The 19,497-nt window shown below is 46.5% G+C and overlaps 1 protein-coding gene and 2 non-coding genes across 6 annotated transcripts; 1 reads left to right on the top strand and 2 right to left on the bottom strand.

Annotated features, from left to right (window-relative positions):
• Positions 1–14: 14 nt before the first annotated feature.
• On the bottom strand, positions 15–19,056 carry LOC143426859 (uncharacterized). Of its 4 annotated transcripts, none has more exons than XM_076900552.1 (9): positions 18,717–19,056; positions 7,870–8,910; positions 4,407–4,650; positions 2,915–3,341; positions 2,424–2,551; positions 1,542–1,661; positions 1,191–1,202; positions 667–814; positions 15–277 (listed from the first exon to the last, which is right to left on the bottom strand). In XM_076900552.1, the coding sequence occupies exons 2-9, from the start codon at positions 8,908–8,910 to the stop codon at positions 181–183; spliced, it is 2,217 nt and encodes a 738-aa protein (XP_076756667.1). In that variant the 5' UTR covers positions 18,717–19,056; the 3' UTR covers positions 15–180. The 4 variants fall into 4 exon arrangements, with proteins under 4 accessions (XP_076756667.1, XP_076756666.1, XP_076756669.1 ...); XM_076900551.1 differs by having other exon boundaries at positions 1,185–1,202; positions 18,717–19,053; XM_076900554.1 differs by lacking the exon at positions 1,191–1,202.
• LOC143427779 (U1 spliceosomal RNA) lies at positions 6,665–6,826 on the bottom strand. The gene has a single exon (XR_013102359.1). It is a non-coding gene; the product is annotated as a U1 spliceosomal RNA (small nuclear RNA).
• Trnaa-ugc (transfer RNA alanine (anticodon UGC)) lies at positions 13,848–13,919 on the top strand. Its single transcript has one exon. It is a non-coding gene; the product is annotated as a tRNA-Ala (tRNA).
• Positions 19,057–19,497: the final 441 nt, after the last annotated feature.

Below are 19,497 nucleotides of genomic sequence, written 5' to 3'. Positions count from 1 at the left end.
CTCGACGTTAAGTATTCCGCTTGTACATCGTTTATTACATACCACTGCATTTTCATACAGCACAGTTATGTACAACTTTTAATTACAATTATTTGTTTGTAGATAATAAGAATACTGTAACGCGACACCGTGAAAGTGATTGCGATGCGAATGCTCGTCGACGAACATGTAAATGTGGAGCTAAGAGAATCGATCCTTGCAATGCCTCTCGTCCGTTCCATCGCCGCAATCGTCCACTCCGTTGCACTTCATCCCCTTCGTAATGCACCTACTGTTTCTGCATAAAAATTAATTCGATTCCTGCGTAACACCATTGGACATGTAAAAATGGATCGAATATAATTGCGAAAAGCGTATTACTTACAACATTCTAACGTCTGCGTTTATGCACAGCTCTTTTTCGTTTACCAATGATTAGTGCACGCATTTAAAAATATTATTTTTAAGTTTTTCTCACAGTAATTTACTATATTGTAATATTTGTCTTAAAGCTAATTATATAACATAATATGTTAATTATTTAACATATTTACGCAGACGAAGAAAACGGTGCATTCAGAGCTGGAAAAAGAAATATAAACCTGGAAGACGTCTTTTTGCAATTATATTCGTATCCTTAAGAATGTAACAGTGATTGATAATTGATCACAGTTCCAGTGAACTTACTGGCATGTGAATTCGTGCTTGTTGCACCGTCCTTGGCACCCGTGAGGTTCGTCAGATCCGTCGAGGCAGTCTGGCAGGCCGTCGCAGAAACGAGCTTTCAATATGCACTGTCCGTTGCTGCACGTGAACTCGTTTTCCGAGGGGCACGCTGGCATCAAAAGAAACGTTGTTGCGCACGATTTACGCGTCCCATCCGTCGCGTGTATATAACGAAAACAAGCATTGCGTGCGGTTCAACATTCATTTAGAAGCGCATCAGAAGCTGTTACCGATCGAACGCGGCGATACTCGAATTCTTTATCGTGCGAGAAAGCTCTTGGGCAACGTGAAAAGCGGCGTTGTACTCGTTAGAGTGAAAGGGGATCGTTGTGCGTGTGCGAGGCACATCGTGGAAAGCGGTGCGGATAGTTTAGCGGCGGATGAATCAAGCGGCGCCTCGGTATCATAGCAATTACCAGCTGGCGTGCATCGCATGCAGAGAATCGAATACGTGTAAAATAAAACGAGTATGTACTCACACCCACCGAGATTACGACCTACGAAGAACAACAGAAAAAAAGAAAAATAAGAGAAGCTGAAAAAGACCTTAACCGAAAAAGTGGTGGAGATATAAAGAAAGTAAAGAGAGTAACCAAGAATTAACGAAACGGAAGGAGAGAACCGTGGTAGCCGAGGGTACGAATAACTCTGCGGCCGGCGAACTATCTAATTAGGATAATCTCAGGGAAAACCATTGCGTTATTATCCGCGACGTTCCGCGTGGGAAAGGATATGTAGATACGCTGGCAATTATTTTGACAAGTCGATAATTCGCTAACCAGCGGCGTGTACCGGTTTTCTCGTGACCGCGACAACAGTCGTCGCGTGTATCTTACCCAAGGTGCAATTAATCTCGTCAGCCGCGTCCCAGCAGTCTATCTTGCCGTCGCATCTCTTTTCCAATGGAAGGCAGGAAGTCTCGTTACCGCACTGGAAATGCGTCTCCAGATCGCAGACTGCAACAAGAAATGCGAACCGCTTTATCGCTCGCAATCTCCTCGTACGCGACATATACCTCCACCCAGGATTCCCTTGGTATGCACACGAGCGGTTGCAATTGAGGCCATTCGTTCTGACATAATAATACAGATTTGCGTCGGCCGATCGATCAAGAAAACTTAACAGAATTGAACTATCGAAACCAGTATACGTACGTATATACGTACATACATTCAATACATTCTGATAGTATTAAATCATACAATATTAATATATAGATGCTTTATTAATATCAGTTAAACACAATGTTTTGATCTGGTAGCATCGTTTGCATTTTATGAAGATTGCACTGCTGCGTTTAGTCACCAACTATTCAATGGCAAGCATGCACAACAAAATACATAAAATTTGTCGAAATTCTTGAATAATCTAATATTTTTTAAGCATTCATCAGAATTAAGCAATTGTTCTCATACTTTCAAACAGGCAAACGTATGCTCTACTTGTTCTTTTACCAACTGTTATTGATCTAAGATAATTTCTGTCATCGAACAGACACTGTCTCCGTTACGTTAGTATCGCAAAATGAATGCTCCCAATCGCAGGCACCCGTAACAGACGGGGGACCGTTTACCGTCACCCGGATTACATTATTGCAACAAACCAGTAAACTGAAGCCTCGCAAACTGTGACAAAGCGCCTGGAAAGCCGATCACGAGAGAGAGAAGAAAGTTAGAAGTCTCGGGAAACTGGGCTAATCCGATATGCGTGGTACGTACCGCAATTGTACTCGTCCGAATGGTCGTAGCAATTCATGTGCCCGTCGCAATGCTTCTCCAAAGGGATGCACAATGTGTTCAGACAGGTCCACTCGTCGTCCAGACAGTAATGCTCGATCGTGACGCACCTTTCGAAATCGGATGAACAATTCAAACAACGATATCTGCTTGCCTATCAGTGTAAGGAACTGAATGCACGCGTGAACAAGTTATACGTGCGTTCAGTTACCCCATTGATATTCGAATACCACTATCACTCTCATTCGCACGTTTTATATATCGTATCAATATGTAAAGACAAACAATAATATGTAACATAATCGCAACATATCCCTTTTATTCGCTGATATATATTTAAAAGATGTTTACATATTGATAGAAAATGTTCATATAACAACGTGAATGACTGTACATAGAGGCAGAAATAATTTTCGAGAGGGGAACAATTCTTGTGCGACGAGTCTAGTCTGATCGCTTAAGTACACACAAACCTAAACGCGTCGATATCGAGACGGTGACATTTTTGTTTGTTAATAAGACAAAAGCCAGCGCATCCGGTTGGATCTTCCGTATCCAGAGGGAGCCTGCAGGTCGGCACTTGTTCGTCGACGAGAGCGACGCATACCTCCTCCGGCCGGCAGTCGTCGCAGTATCTGGTGGAGTTGACGCTGGACAGGCTCGTGGCTTCCGTTTCCGATTCCGGCGCTAGTGGAGCGTCGCTCTCCGGAAATGACCGGTCGCTGTTTAAAAGCATGCTCGCAGCGAGGGTGGTGCTCGACGGCACGGTCGAGCTATCGTTTTGTAGCTCGTTGTCCGGCTGGTGCAACAACGTGCCCGCCGTGAACGCGTTTTCGTCAAGCGACGAGCCATTCGCGGACGACCTCAGGTACTGCTGAATAATGTGCAGCTTCTCGGGCTCTGCAATCGAAAGATCGATTCGACTGTTACACACAACGATATATATTCACCGTCGAGAACGAAACGATTAAACTTTTAACGAGCGTCAACAGGCCAGCCGAAGAACGAGCAGGTCCCGCCACGGGCCCTGTCCGCTGGAAATAACCCTCTTGACGAGAAATAAACGGTCAACGGCTCTTGACGCGGTTCTCTGCATGACCGCGTCTTAGCATTAAACTCGATCGCCGGTTCATCGAGCAGAGAATCGCGGGCGCGTTGAACAGGACCGCGCGCGATTGACTCGCCGGTTAAATTCATCTCTCGTTGGTACAATTATTTCGCACGACTGAAACGAAACCTCGGTGACCGAGTCGCTCGTCGCCTGGCCGTCTTCGAGCTTAACCCCGCCGGGTTAACCCTGTGTGCGGGTTTAATGCCGCACACCAATACGCGACCACTACATTTTCTTTAACGTTGTTCCATTTATTCATCACCGCGTCGCTCTGTTTTATTATTGCACCATCGTATCCGCGCGCGGATGCGCGCTACCAATCTAGCCGTCTACTTCTATTCATCGTTGATCGCTAGTTTCCATGGTTTAATATAGGAAGCATTAACGCTCATTTGTTTTTTGTTATTGTCGAAGAAGGACAGTGGAAATATAATGTTCAGTTGTCATTAATGCGACGAATGATACTGTTTGAACGAATTTTTCACTATTCCCTTTACGTTTACGGGAAGTTTAGTTAAAACTCTCATAAAAATCACTGACGAATGACAGACGTAGCATAGACAAGATAATGGTATTACCGTGTTAGAAAAATGGATCTGCTGCTAAAGTGGATAAAACTTATCGATAATTAAATATTATTGCCGCTGCACCTCAAGGTGTGCCTCTCTGATCCACTATTCTTTTCAAGACTATTTTATACATTCATCATAAACGACAATCCTTTGTACAATGAAATCTTTCGCTCACACGTGCATCGATGTTTGTACTCTATTTAAAAAACCTTCGTTCTTTTCTTAACACTAAGTTTCAGATTGCGTATAGACTTTTACGAATAACTATCGCGCAGCACTCACCCAATGCGATGTACAAAGCGACGGCCCCGATCCCCAGAAGTACCAATACCGCGATCAGCAGGAGGGCCAGGGACTTGGTGCACCCGGAAGCCTCGAGAGGATGCGCCAGATGCAACGTCCATCCGTGTCTGTGTTTTCGAAGCCTGGCGGGATGCGGCGGTGGCTCTCCCCTGACGCTACGTCGCAGGTTGATACGATTCTGCGAGGACGGTGTTTGCGTCCGCGCTGGGAGGGAGTAAGCCCTCTGAAAAATAACGCCAGATCGCTCGATCTTAAACCGCACGAGTCGCGCGACGTAACCGATCCCACGACTACTGAACTTCGCGTCCCGCGGTAAACCCGTGCGCGGATTTACCTGAAAGTTAGCCATCGGTGTTGCATTCTCTTGGAACTGGCGCGATGCTCATCATTAAGCTAATCGATAAACGCTTATCTGCCAGCCAGATAGCATTCCGGAAAGCTGGTTTCCCGAAAATAAACAAAGGAGCGGTGGAAACGCTGAGCGTCAGTTAATCATCGCCGATTAATCACGAAACAGTCGAAGGACGGCCCCGCTCGAGCGCGTTAGGCAGCACGCCAGGGGACTTAAATCTCTTGGATACCGCTTCCTATTTCTTTCGCGCGGTAAATATAGCCGCGATGTCAGTGATCGTTACATTTATTATTCTCCTTCGTATTTTCCTTTTTATCTTTCATAGAGCGCGAATCCCGTGTTCGTTCACGACTATCTGGTTCGTTCACGACTTCTCGAGAATCAGAACCGTCAGTGTGGGCGTCGTGCCTACCGAGGCAATGGTCCGCGTCCAACTGGCCACCGTTCTCGACGTCCGTCCACCTGACTACGTTAAACGTGACCGATCGGAACGTTTTACCAGCCGTGCGCCCGCTAAATCTCCGCGATCGGAGGCTCGATCGATGGATCGGTGCTACGACCGCGACGACCGTGCCCGCGTGGCCAGTTCGCTTACGGAAGACTCGCGTACGCCGCTCTGCCGGCGGACCATCATCGCGTCTGGCTATAGATAGACGTTCTCCACTTCCGTTCCGTTTTATTCCTTTAGGGCGGACAAGCGCCAGACGCGACTGTGCCCCGAGGAGCGCGAAACCGTGGTAACGATCATCGACAGGTCAAATTTCTCGGTTATTTATACGATGCAAACCGCGTCTGGCGATCCTCCCCGATAACCGAGTTTCCCGCGTTTTTTTTTCATTTTTGTTTTCGTTTGGCTATCGCAACGATCGAGAGCGCGTCTACTTCTACGATTGTCTACTTTTCCGCTGAAATCAGAGACAGGAAAAGAGATGACGCGACGAGAGGAGTTGGTAACGTGTACAACGAGGAATATTCCCCGACGAAACGACGCGGTTCGTCTGTTTAGAATACAAATGAAAGAGAAACGGTCTTGGCGGCCTCGTGATCAAAGTCAGTGGCGAAACGTGTGGTTTTTATTAAGCCCTATTTCGAGCACCAATTACGTGGTTCGATGACTCGTTATTCTGATACGAGGAGAGCGAGACAAAAATGAAGAGGTTAATTGGGAAAGTGTATTTCTGTTTTCATTGGGAATCGCGATCTGTTTAATCATTAAAATCGATTAACGTGGTTCTATTTGTGGTATGTCGTTCTATATGTAAGGGAAACGTAAACCGCAAAGTGGAAATTTTCAGGTCGGTTAGATCGGAAGACGTGATTCGTTTATATATAGCCAATCGCCGCGATTCTTTCATCCGGTTCTCTTGAAGGAACGTATTTGTAGCAACAGAGGTGACAAAGAAATCGTTCGTTTCGACAAAAATACACGCGGGCGATTAATACTTGTTTGTCAAAACACGTGTTGGTTATAATTATCAAATCAGTCAGAATAACTTATTCGTAAACATGTTTTTTAAATATCCGCCAACTAAGGTTACAGACTTTTCAAATTAAATAGTGAATATCAAACATGTTAAAATGATTGTCCACCTTATAAATATATATAGCGTTTCATTAATATAAATGAAAAATAGCATACTTTGGATCCTCTGCCAATATAAAAACCACACTTATCAAGAAAATTTCAAATTTTGAGGAATTTAAGTTAAAAGTCTGCGGTTTGCATTTTACGATGAGAATTCCAAATGGTTTGAATGGAATACATTAGTGCAGGACTTAAGTCTCACAAATTAAGCAAAATTAACACTTGCAGTGTTGGTTTATAGTAAAAGTGAATTCAACCTTTAGAAATCTGTAAAAAGTTTTTGTTTTTAATCTGATTTGTCCGGGACAGCGCGAACGCAGTCCCGACTACCAAAAATTATACGCCCGAGATATCCACATTAGGGATATTCGCAAGGGTCAGCCTAACCGTAGTGCAATGGAAAAGCCTCGCCCTGGAGGAACCGCCTTCTTGATCACGGTAACCTCTGCGCCAGGTAAGTATGCTTTCCTCCGCTTCGGGCACCAACTTATCCCAACCACTACCCAATATCGTTTACGAGAAAGTCATCCTCCTGGACGCCATCTAGTGGCCAGTTCAGTTCCTACACTCTCTACCAGAACAGTGGTTCTCAAATCGTTCCCAGCAGTTCTCAACTCACGACCAATCGAAACAGTCCACATCGATATCTCGCACGAATCGAAGCACGTAAAGATGATTTGATTTGATTTACCAAACAAATATATATAATTACTCGGATATCCCTGTGCGGTGGGGATCAGAATACACCCACAGTATCCCCTGCTTGTCGTAAGAGGCGACTAATAGGGGGAAGAAAGGGTTGACGAAGATGTAGGAAAGAGTAACGAATCCTTAGTTAAGAAAAAGAATAATGTAAGTAATAAGTAGGATACTGCGGTACCTGCAAATGTCGCACGAATAGTGGGCCAGATCAGATTGAAGTAGCAACTTTTCAAAAGTATAATCCACCGAAATAGTGTATTAAAATGAAGGGAGTAGTAAGATAGCTAGCTACTTTTCGTTCAGATCGCATAGAGTATACATGTCCCATGCTTTGGAATTCAATTTTGCCTCTGGCATATACTTTACAATTTCTACAATAATACAAAGCGAACTGTAAAGCGTACAGTTCCATACAATGATTTTTCTACCTTTCTCATAAACTGAGAGATAACTATTGACATTAAACTTAAGGATTATATATTGTACAAAGTATAAAGAAAGAATTAAAGAAGAATACACTCGTTACATTAAACGTTATCGACAATATCAAGCAGAAATAGGGGAGAACTGCAGTTCCAGAGTGCTTATACGCAAGTCATCCCTCGTGCAATGATATCGATACACAACCTCGATATTAGAATCATTCGAAGGAATTCCATGTTTTAGATAAATTAGCTCGATGCGAAACCATTAACTAACCATGAACAATTTATGTATTACTGTACTTTTCGGGGGAACCGTTTTTAGTATCGCGTGTCTAAATTGTAACGTTATTTTTGACGCCAATTGCGAGCAGCACTCACCTGAAACGAGCCATGTTCTTTGACGTCGGCCAAAAATATCGGCGCCTCCTTGGTGTACCAACGATCTTGAGAATATATCGAATTTACCCTCATGCTGGCCCGGGTCTTCTCCGTCGCGGTCAAAGCGTTGCTGCCCTCGTTCGCGTCCGTCGAATTCGCGAAATACGCGCGACCGTCGTTCCGCTCGCCTTCGATCGGTGTGATCGTATTGTCCTGCGAACGCGGCTCGTCGATTTTCTCCGAGATCGTAAAAATCGGGGACGAATTGTTCCCCGTTACCGCCAGCTCGTCCGCCTCCCTGATCGGCGAACGCAACGGCACCATAGCGAGATTACGGGTGTCAAGGATCATCTGGGGGTCGCTCGAGTCGAGATCCATCGCGTGCAACCGTTGTTGCTGCTCGTTGTTCCTGTTCTTCCTTAGAATCGTGTCGTTTCCCCTGTCACCAACTTGATGCTCTTGACTGCAGCACGCTTGTGCAGCAGCTTTCATTCTACAATGCTTACAGTCCTTCTTTCTGCGTCTCCTATTAGGCCTGCACTCAGCTTGGCCTGACTGTGCCTGAGACGAGAAACCACCGTCGATGAAGACATCCGCGTTCCACGCTTCAGCATCCTCGCGACAACGGTTGTTCCTCTTCCGATTCGTCAGTCGAACGGAAGAGCTTGCGTTGGAAGGCTCGAGGCCAACACCGCGTCGAAACGGTAGCGTCAAATTACGTCTGAGGGCGCCCGCGATGTCCTCTCGTTCGAGAGATTTTCTGGTAGAGTCTCTGGAAATGTAATCGACTGCGTCCAACGGTTTCCGTGGGCTATTCGCGTTCGATTCGCGTGCATCGAGATTGGACGGTGTAGGATGCGAGGCGTTGTCTACGTTGGGTAGAATGTCCTCGTACACATGGCTGTCCGCGTTCAAAATTGACAAAGAGTCGTCGGGGTAAAGCTCGTGCCCGGACTGTTCGAAAGCGAACGCTCGCGAATCCTGGCAGAGATCCCTATCTCCTCGTGGCTGGTGCTCCTCCTCGAAACCTTGGTTCTCCATCTGTATTCGAGGAAAGAAAGAGACTGTTACAGGGTGATATTCTTCACAAGAATTTGTGAATCGAACTTCGATCGTCGAGTGAGGTCCTTACTACTACTGTACTTTCTACTTCAAGATCTTCTCATGTTTCTCGATAATCGCTAGTTTCTTCCACTTAATTCGTCTCGGAAAAGCAACTGCTGAAGTCGTTGCTTATCGATTCGTTTATCGAATGTGGGTAGAGAAAACGCCGGACGCTCCCACGATAACCGATTCGAACCTCTTTATGACCGCTAAATTAATCGATATTGCGACCAACTGTACACCCTCGACGTTCTCTGCCACTGTCGCTCATTTCTATGTTGTTCCACGTACGTTCAGTTTCTGATCGAAACAATTTCGATTTAAAAGGAAGTTAAGCAACACGCTTATCTAAACGCCATTCGCTAACAACAAATGTATAACCAGTGGAAAATAAAAGACCTCGAACAATTTTCATTCTTCTCTGGGGCGCGTTTCTATTGATAATCGATCCACTAATTATCGACAGTACGACGAATCAATCACTTCTCATTATCAGACATCTGTCAGTAGAATCGTCCTAATTAAAATGTTAAATATTTTTCTGAAGAACGTGTCTAACACTCGACTGTTAAAAAATTCTTGTAAACCACGTCGTTTCCCGTGAAACCAGAGTGCGTTCAAAATTTCCGATTGGCCAATTTTATCCACCGGAAGTCAAACGATTAACTTTCATCGAACAAGTCAGATTTAATTCCCAAACAATCTTTTGCTTTGTTAAAAAAAAAAGGAACGCAGCGCTGATGTGTTTTCGATCACTGGAGAAAACCGTGGAGCCCGCGACGTTCGGCAGGGCAATTAAACGATCGGCAATTTTCGAGGCTAAGTAAACGGCGCGAGGGGCCGTAAATTGAACGGCGAAAGAGCCGGCCAGGAGAAAAGAGAGTTGCGACGAGGCGAGGGAGCGGAATTTAAACGTCTCGTTGGGGAGCATCCCGACGATTGTCGCAATTATCGCGACTTGACTCTCCGATTGATCCCAGCAAGCATCTGACGTCATCGACCTCGTAGATCTTCGACGGATCCTATGCGATCGTTCCCTTCGCGAGTCGCGCACGGTTCCGTGCCCAACCGATGCCTATCTCCCGTTGCCCCGCTTCCAAGTCATCGATTCGACGCATTTTCCACGTACTCGCATCTTCATCCGTATTGCATTCATCAATCAGTTAATCAGTGCACTTGTGTGGCAGTGCTTTAAACTCGAGGAATAAAAAAGATCATATCTCCCCTTTTTCGACAGATCTTTACGTCAAAGGATCACTTCTTGCCACGTATTACAAAACCTGTACAATATTTTACTACTTCGTCTAACGAAAATTCTTTTCCTAATTATAAACATCCAATTATTGATCCTAACTGTGGAGCGTATCTTGAAGAGTCGTCCCTTTTCGCAATTTTAATGTTCAGCCTGGTCTCAGAAAACGGATTGCGACATTGCAACGGATGCCAAATCGTCGTTTCCGCGAGCAACGAGGAACGTCGATCACGGGAAATCAACGATCCCTACGTTGAGGTACGTTGACTGCGATGGAAACGTTCGCACTGGGTGCGTGAAACGGAACGAGAGGGGCGAAAGAACCGCGAAGCCCCAAGGAAGAACGGCCAATTAACTAGCTCGACGGTTACGACATTTTCGACGAACCGACGGGACTCTAATCTCCGGGGTTCTTATTGGGAACGGATCCCGAACGCCGGAATCCGGGACTGATTCTGATTGTGTGAGTCAACCGCGCACGGTGACGCATTGCACGTGCCTAACTGAATTGCGTACAGCCAGTTGCATGTTAAACAAGGGGAAACGACGTTCTATTGGGACCAGTCATCGAATGTCGCGAGGAAAATCTCGGCTGTGGCAAGGATGGCTCGCGTGTCTGAGCATCAGGCCACGCGGAACCGACAATTACAATTAGGGACACGTTAATGGCGCAAACGCGCGGAGCAGAGAAAAAGACTGCTTTCATCCTTGTACGTAGGATACGCGTTTCTCAGAAGGACCTTCGATGCGCTATTATTAGAGTTTCTATATCCAACGTACCGCTTACTTTCCAGGAGAAAAGGAAGCTTCTCTGCATGCACGACCCGCAACGGAACACCACCGGAAGTTCCACGCGTTTTTTTTTTTGCCTCTCGCACCTGCGTTTCGGTTCATTAACTTGGGACGCGAGTCGAAATCCGCGTACCTATCGATTTCTATTGGAGGGTGAGCGACCACCTGCGAATAAAATTGTCAGCAATTGCTTCTCAGAGTGAAATCTACGTGTATATGTTTCTCAATGTTATGCGCATTGGTAAAATTGATCTCTTCGAAGCAACGTGCGGTAGGTCTTGCTGTTGGGTAGACGTGTAACTGAAACGACAAGACCAAGAAGAAGACTTGTCCCTTTAACCGTTCCCAAAGGACGAGAGGTGGCGATCGGTCAGTCGAGCGAGCCGATGGCTAATTAGTTCTCATCTACGCTTCTAAGGCTGCCGTCTCTCCTTACATCGCACCGTTCTGTCCACCGTGCGCTCAATTAGAGGTTAACCAATTAACGAACGTTACAGTCCCGCAAAGGGTTCAGCGCAGCTGATGCTTAACCCTTTTAAAAGAAGCTCTCCTTCCAGCCAACGATCGGTCAGCGATGCCAGTTCTTTCTATTCAATACGCGAATAATCTTGCGATCCTCCTGCCACGCGAGAAAGAAAGAAGATCGGGACTTAAGATAAACGAGCGATCCTGAATGGGATAGCGATGGCACGTGGCGACCCCTGGACGAAATTAGACGATTCTACGACGATTCCGTTCCAGTCCAACGTGTGCAGTAATTGGTACGGTCGGTGATTAATCGAGAGTCGATTTCGACGGTTACGCTCGTGCTTAGACAATTACGTACGAAAGCACACACGAGCCTGCACGTGTGTGGTTACGTAGGGCGGTCGCAATTAGTCACGTTTCGAAGACGCGTGCGACTCGATGTCCGAAGGGTTCCGGTCGTGGAGATTCCTTGATGCTCGCGGATCGGCTGGAAAAAAACGTTGTGCGTACGTGCGACGCGTTTCCAGTCGAGCCTCGCACGCAAAGAACAGCCGGTGGAAACTCGTGTCGGCGCCTTCGAACGAAAGAAAGGTGCCGCGCGAGGAGACCGGTTGTTTGGTCGCACGTGTCGCGCCATATGTTGGTGCACGGGGTGCGCAGCGGGTACCGGGACCAGGCGCCTAACGTTACGCATCGATCATCTCGCTACGAGTCTCACGCGTTCTAAAAGAGACTTAAAAACGATCGAACGAAACATATTTGCAAATTAGGCTGTGATAATCGGATAGAGCATTCTGTAGAACCGACGCTACAACGAGATTACGTGATTCTCTTCTTAAACTCTGCTCTCGCAACGTGCTCGCAAATTGTTTCGCGATCGAACGCCAACGGCTATCGATCTAATCGCAACTGGTTTTGCGTTATTAGCGCGATCCATCGCGTCGATCGGCTACTGTTCTCGTTTCCCATTGAAATCGTTCGTCCCGCGTTCTTTTCGAATTCTTCTCGCGAAAAACTGATGCTTAAAGGTTTTATTTATGAAAACCGCTGAGATAGGCGTAGCAGGATAGAAAGTGGAACGCGAGCAACGAGGCATTTCGCGAATTAAGAGAAAGAAAATTGGAACGCGAAAAATGTGAGATGCCTTTGATCGAAGCCCTGAATCGCAAGGGTGGCCAGTACGAAAGAATCGAACAGGGTTCTGTTACGGTGGGAGGCATCGAAGGAAGGCTCGAAGGAGAGCCAACTCGATCATCGTTTGATCGCGTACGGACGGATGAAAGGCGAAAGAATGGGCAGCGGGGGTCGTCACACCCCCTCCTGAAATGATTGTGCTCGGCGTATTACTGGCAGATTCCACGGCAACGATACCCCGGCGATTCCTCGCCGTTATTCCATTCTCGTGTACGGTGATATCGAGGAAACAACAATGGCGCATTATACGGGAACGTGGTACGTGGCAGGCACCGCGCAGCCACGACTCGGATGAATTTTTCGAGAGGGGATCGCGATTACGACATTCCCCGTTTCCACGGCCCCAGATCGCGGCCCATTAATTCTGCGTTTCGTAGCTTGCTTATTATCTTGTCTGCCTCTCGTATTTGCTTTGCTAATTCCTAGATGTCGATCGAGGAACGAGCGCGCCGGATTTCGAAGCGCTGCGCCGCGCAGCCGTTCCCTTCTAAAGAGAGGACAGCGTCCAAGTTTTTCCGCGTACGATACAGTATCGGATAGAAAATAGAAACGCTTGATAACAGCGTGCTGGAAGAAGCGAAGACGAAAGACAAATGGTCGGTTGGGGGAGGGCGTACAACGTTGGGCGATCGCGTGGGAAACGACGAAACGCTCGTGGACACGCGAAAGAGCGCAACAGTTAACGATCATGGAAAAAACAGCCGGGACAATGTAAAGCGTTCGATAACAACGTGTCCCGATGCATCGATTACGCGCGACAGTTGCGACAGCCTGTCCACAGAAACTGGAACGTGGTCTTAATGAACGGAAATTCTTTCGCGTCGATTCCATTCGATTCCCTTCGCGTTTCCTTGGCCCAACGTGGCTAGAGGCTCGTGTTATGACACGACTATCGTCGACGAGAAATTCTGAATTCATTGGCCATGCCACCTCTCGTGACTGTACTTCGCAATTGTAAGGTAACTGTATAATAGAAATCACAATAGGCTGTTTCTTTGCGGTTACGAACGACTCGAGTGGTGTATCAATGGATCTGCGTTGGAATTAAGAATCGCAGCGATGTTCATTTATCGTGTTAAGAGATAGCGTTCAAATTTTATGTACAATTTTATGTACAGCAAAAGTAAGTGGTAGCAGTACTTGGATTTTCTGGAACTCTCTTACACGAGGGGATGTAGCTCAGTGGTAGAGCGTTCGCTTTGCATGTGAAAGGCCCCGGGTTCGATCCCCGGCATCTCCAATTTTTTTTCTCACTCTTATCACTGCTTTCGTTTAACAATTATTTTCTTATACTCGATTTACGATGTGGTTTAATATTTTCTGAAGGAAATTTATACACTCCAAAATCTTCTTCCACAATAGACAAAGATCTGTGTTTCAGTTAGAGCTTTCTTTTCTCACTTTAGAACTCCTCATCCCTGAAGAGGTGAATCGCATTTCGTCTTCGAATAAATTGTCGGGCATGGCGCGAGGTTAAAAATAAATTTCTGAATATTTTTCATTCGTTCGACAGGGAGGACACTGGGGCCCCGTCCCATATTATTAACTATTATTTTTATCACGTTGAATCACGGCCACCGTAAAAGTTATTTCGCTCTCACGTTGGCCCGCGATCCCGTTCGACGCAATTTATTCGAATTGGATCGAAGGGAAGCAGTGGATATCCAAATAGTTTGGGACGCAGCTTATTACGTCCGCTAATAAGCGTAGTATATCGCGTCAATTATCCGCTAACTATAGGGTCGAAAGCAAAGGGATATCGGCCGGTGAACATTGCCCGATGACTGCACGTCATTGCCCTGGACACAGTCATAATTCATACAGTCGACTATAATAGCTAGCCCTGGATCTCTCCGTCTTCCCCTACCGCGGTTCACTTTGCCACGAGCAACACGAGTGAATCGTAAAATTCATGGCTGACCCTGCCCGTTCCGGACCAATCCGAACAAATCTTCGCGGAAACGAGCAACTTTCGCAGAGGGATTCCGACCGACGCGAGACCTACACTCCCATTCATAAATTACTGAATTTAGTATACGCTGGGCGTAAGAATGAACTAGCATTATACAGTTGTTAAAAGGGAAATTAAATTGGCAGGCTGAGAATCGCAGTGGTTTGGTTCATATCAGAGACGAGTAATTTGTATCAGGTCACTTAAGGCAATGTGCAGTCAGAGTGTAGTTTAATCTTTTATCTCTTCGACTTACAGCGCTAAAGTATTATTACAAAATCTGTGTTCAGTTTTTGTGGCTATTCAAGGATTTGATATGATGCCTAGTAATTGGTTAAGATAGACAAGTATTTTATGACTTATATTCGAAAACGTGGTTCATTAGAATGTTCGAAACTATCAAGTAGAGCGTCTCCTATAGAATTCCTCCTAACGCGATTGTCTGCCAAGCCCAGCTTTATAGACTCGTTCATTGAGAGCAATCGACCACGCCACGTAATATAAATCCATCTCTCTTGTTCTGCGCTTTCCTCTTTCTCTTCGTGTGCCATCGAACGAAATAAATGAAACCCGACTACAAACTAGCGCGATCCAATGTTAACGCCAATGTTGGATTCCGGTACGCGCATCTGGGTCGACATCGTGGCGTAACAAGTGAGTTAGGTTTGGTATCGTATAAGTCGGAGAGCAGTTCTCGACTGTCATTAAGAACGAAGAACCAAGGACCACGAACGAAGAACCAAGGACCAAGAACGGAGAAAGAACAACCAAGGACCAAGAACGGAGAACCAAGAATGAAGAACCAAGAACGAAGAACCAAGAACGGAGAACCAAGAACGAAGAAAGACGAACCAAGAACCAAGGACCAAGAATGAAGAAGGAAGAACCAAGGACCAAGAATGGAGAACCAAGAACGAAAAACCAAGTACCAAGAATGAAGAAGGAAGAACCAAGAACCAAGGACCAAGAATGGAGAACCAAGAACGAAGAAAGAAGAACCAAGGACGAAGAATGAAGAACCAAGAATGAAAGACCAAGAACCAAGCGGAAGAGCGAAGCAAGTTAGATTTCACGACGGGATCTCGCGATTCCTTGCCCTCTGCATGATCATATTCGCACCATAACAGAACGCGATACGATTATCGCGCCAATTAACGGCACCGTTTTATACATACGCGTGATCCTTTGGATTCGAACCACTCGACTCGCCTCCGTCGATAAGTCCTCGACAAATCCTCGGGTAAGGACGTTTCGCGGTGGACGCGCGAAACAGTCGAGGACGATACCGAGGGAAGCATCGAGCGACTCGAAGGATTAGATTTCCCAAAGCCTCTCCCACTATACAGCTTGCCAACCGCTTCGGTAGCTGAGAGCACGTCTGATCGCAGCCAAAGATATAAATACTCGAGTAGAAGTAGTTCCTCGTTATTAAACTAGAGCTGTGACCGCAAGTAAAGGAGCAGGCAGCTGCCACTCGACTACGTTTCTCTTGATAATCGCTAGATAACGCTCTGGAGGGTGATGGTTCTTTACTAACCGAACGTTTCGCCTGGCACGCGACGCGCGCTAATTATAACGCTCCTCGACTGTCTCGCCGGCACAATCGCAATTATATTTAAACACGTCGATTTAACGCCAGCCACGTTGCATCGTTTAAAACCAGCGACCCTAGATGGAGTTCCTAAACACGCATACGAACTTAAGCACACGAGCATCTCGCGTCCAAGCCCTCTACAGAAACAAGTGGAAACACCCAAGTATGGGGTAATCGGTGGAGATTCTTCTAAACAGTCGATTAGCTATGCGCGTTTGCGTGCGCGCATTCTCATCAGAGTGGAATTTGTGGAGGGAACAGACAGAGGTGGCCCCGCCGCGAGTTTTCCTCCGCGTCGACGAGGAGGATTCTTATGGTAATGGGCGATCGGCCACCGCTCGAGAAAGTCGAGCGCGCACAGTGGCGGGCAGAATAAAGGGAGGCGAGACGAGGAGGAAAAGAGAAACGAGCAGCTGACAATGGGACGAAAGAAAACGTTCCGCTTGGCCGCGGCTCGCTAACCGTGGGTTACGCGTTCGCTTTTATTTACACCTGGCGCGTACACGCGGTGCGTGGCGCCCACGCAACCGCTGAATCGCGCACCGTCCACGGCTGCGCCCTCTCGCGCTCGCCTAATTTTTCCCTCCGTTTCAAACGGGCCGACACTGCACGACGAAACCATGCACGCTCCCATTTCGCGTAACAACTTCGAAAGTTGCCCGCTAGGAGTTAAGCTAATGATCGATGAGATCGATTCGAACGTAGGGACGAGATTGCTCTTTTTGGCTCGACATCGCGGCCAGGCGAACTTTCAGCCGAGTTTTACACGCGAGTAGATCGCGGCCAGTCACAACTGACGATGTATAAATAGGCCTCGGTGAGCCGAATCCAGGAAAAGTTCGTCGTGGTTGGGCCGGCTAAGCGCGGAAACGGGAACCGCATAGATGCTTTCGCTTTCGTATATCTTATACCCTCTACGTGCTACTCCTTCCTCTCTGAACCGAGTTCCCCGCAGTATCGAGCACTCTAAATTCACCCGTTTGCAAATTAAATTGATCCTTTCGCAAATCAAGTGCTTCTACTTAAATACATATTTATTTTAAATACCACATATCGATTAGATAGTGAGAAATGAAAAATAGATTTAGACTTAATGGCAAAAGGTTGGATCGCAATTGGGGCTACGCAACTAGGTGGACTTAAAGCGATACGTTACTCGAGAAACGTTCCTTTATTCAATGATCCAAGTGCTGCGCGCGGATCCTCCAGTTCGAGTCAGACCGTGTGAATTTTCAAGTATAAATTAACCAGGAATGTTAACGAGGCGTAGTCAGGATAGCCTAGAGTGCACGGTGCTCGATGCACTTGGAGCACTCAAGCGTATTATACACCGTTCCCAACAATGAAGGAACCTCTTTGTTCGCGGGGACCGCGAACGTCTTCGCGATCGCCTTCGAGTCTGATCCCCGACTATTACAAAAGCTAACTGTAATCCGTTATCGCGGTGCGCAGATCGATTCGATATTCCATCGCGGTTAACATTTGCGCGAAGTGTGGCGTGACGCGTTCGCGCTTATAACAAATTTTTCTGTCCAAGTGTGATCAGCGAAACGATCGTCGAGCCAGTTCAACGAGCGGAGATCACGAACGGATCGATACTCTGGCCCTCGTTTCTCTTTAGCGTCCAAGATCCCTGATAAAGAATTGGTGTTTAAAACAGAAGTATTCCTCGTGAATAATTATCGACGCAACTCTGTTTACCGGGAAATCGAACGCAAGTCGCCTCGAATGGACTGCGAAAAGCAAAAGCAAACAGACTCGCTAAACTGAATCGTACGTCCGTTCAAAATAGTCAGAACGAACTAAATCCTCCTGCTGCTAGCGACACTACGCGAATACGTATACAATATGCATAAGCCGTGCTAGTTTACGAACAGTCGCATGCACAACTGAAGAGGAGAAAATAATCGTTCCTTGGAACAATCGTACAATACTATAATAATAATAATAATAATAAATCAGGTAACGCAAACGTTTGCCAATATCGAAGAGAAACTCTCAGTTTCAGTAGTAGAAAAACCTCTGTAGATTACAATAATAGAAAGAAAAAAGACCCGAGCAATTCTAAAAGGTAGTAGAACGAAGCTTTTAGATAACGGCAGACTGTTGGCCTCCACCTGCCAGTCTAACGTCAACGATCTACGCTCAATGCGAACAACTTTTCCCCGTTTGAATAACACTTTCCAGCGCCAGGAACTTCGTAGTTACACTGTTTCCCGGAAGCGCGTCGAGATTAATATTCCAAGCGAAAGCATGAATCGGCGGGCGCAGTCTTTCGTATGAATGAAACGGGAGGACGTACGAGCACGGGTCGGTCCGTCGATTCGCCTGACAATGGTGCTCGTTGCGGTACCTAACGTCGCGTAAATTGCGAACGCGGCGATCGACGCGGAATTTTCGACTGAACGAAACGGTAGCGGCGATCCTGGAAAAGCGAGGCAACGTGAAACTGTTACGCGTAAATTGCGCGTGTATGGGGGAATCGTACGCACCTTTGGTCTGTCACAGCGATCTCATGTTCTCCGGAAGTGTCCTCCGCGGAATGGGGTGCGTCGAACAGGTAGCTGACGCTCTCTCGACGTGGGTCAATTAATTATTCCTGACTAATCTGCCGTTGATTCGCTTTCGTTTATCATCGTTTCTGGCGTTCGCGTCCTGTGGTCACATGTTGATCGCAACTACGTTCTCCGATCCAACGTGTGTCGTATTCGCCGCGCACTTGTCACGCATCGACACTCGCGCACTGATCGCCGCGCGCGCTGCGAATGAAACGCGCCGCGACACACCGGCTCGGTGTCCCCATGGTTGTCAAGCACCAGCCATAGCAACGCGATGCAACGCGATCTTTTGCACGTGACTACCAACGAGCTACAGGATATACCTACCGCCTTGTGGAGAACATCGTGTCCACGCGAACTGAAGTACCGATCGTGCACGCGCGCAAAAAAAAAATGACTGTTTCGTTGTGCCCTCTGCGATTTACAACGGTAAGCATCACAGAATTATGTTGAATTCATGATAGATGTTGATAAAGTCGACAGAACATATGGGGATTCGCTTTCTTAGACAGTCCGTAGTATTTTAGTGCCGCTCACAATGTTACCTGTTATCGATTCAACATGGTATAGTGGTTTATCATTTTATGGGATATTGTGCTTATTGGAACTTGATAAAATGGTTTTATGCGATAAATAATTATAATAATATGTCTGCTAATTGGTACAGGTATCGTAAGAGAGAAGATCGAAGAGGATAGAAGAACTTTGAGAAATC

Source organism: Xylocopa sonorina, chromosome 9 (genome assembly GCF_050948175.1).
Source record: "Xylocopa sonorina isolate GNS202 chromosome 9, iyXylSono1_principal, whole genome shotgun sequence".
In the NCBI taxonomy this organism is placed as follows: domain Eukaryota; kingdom Metazoa; phylum Arthropoda; class Insecta; order Hymenoptera; family Apidae; genus Xylocopa; species Xylocopa sonorina.
This window is presented reverse-complemented; position numbering and strand designations above follow the sequence as displayed.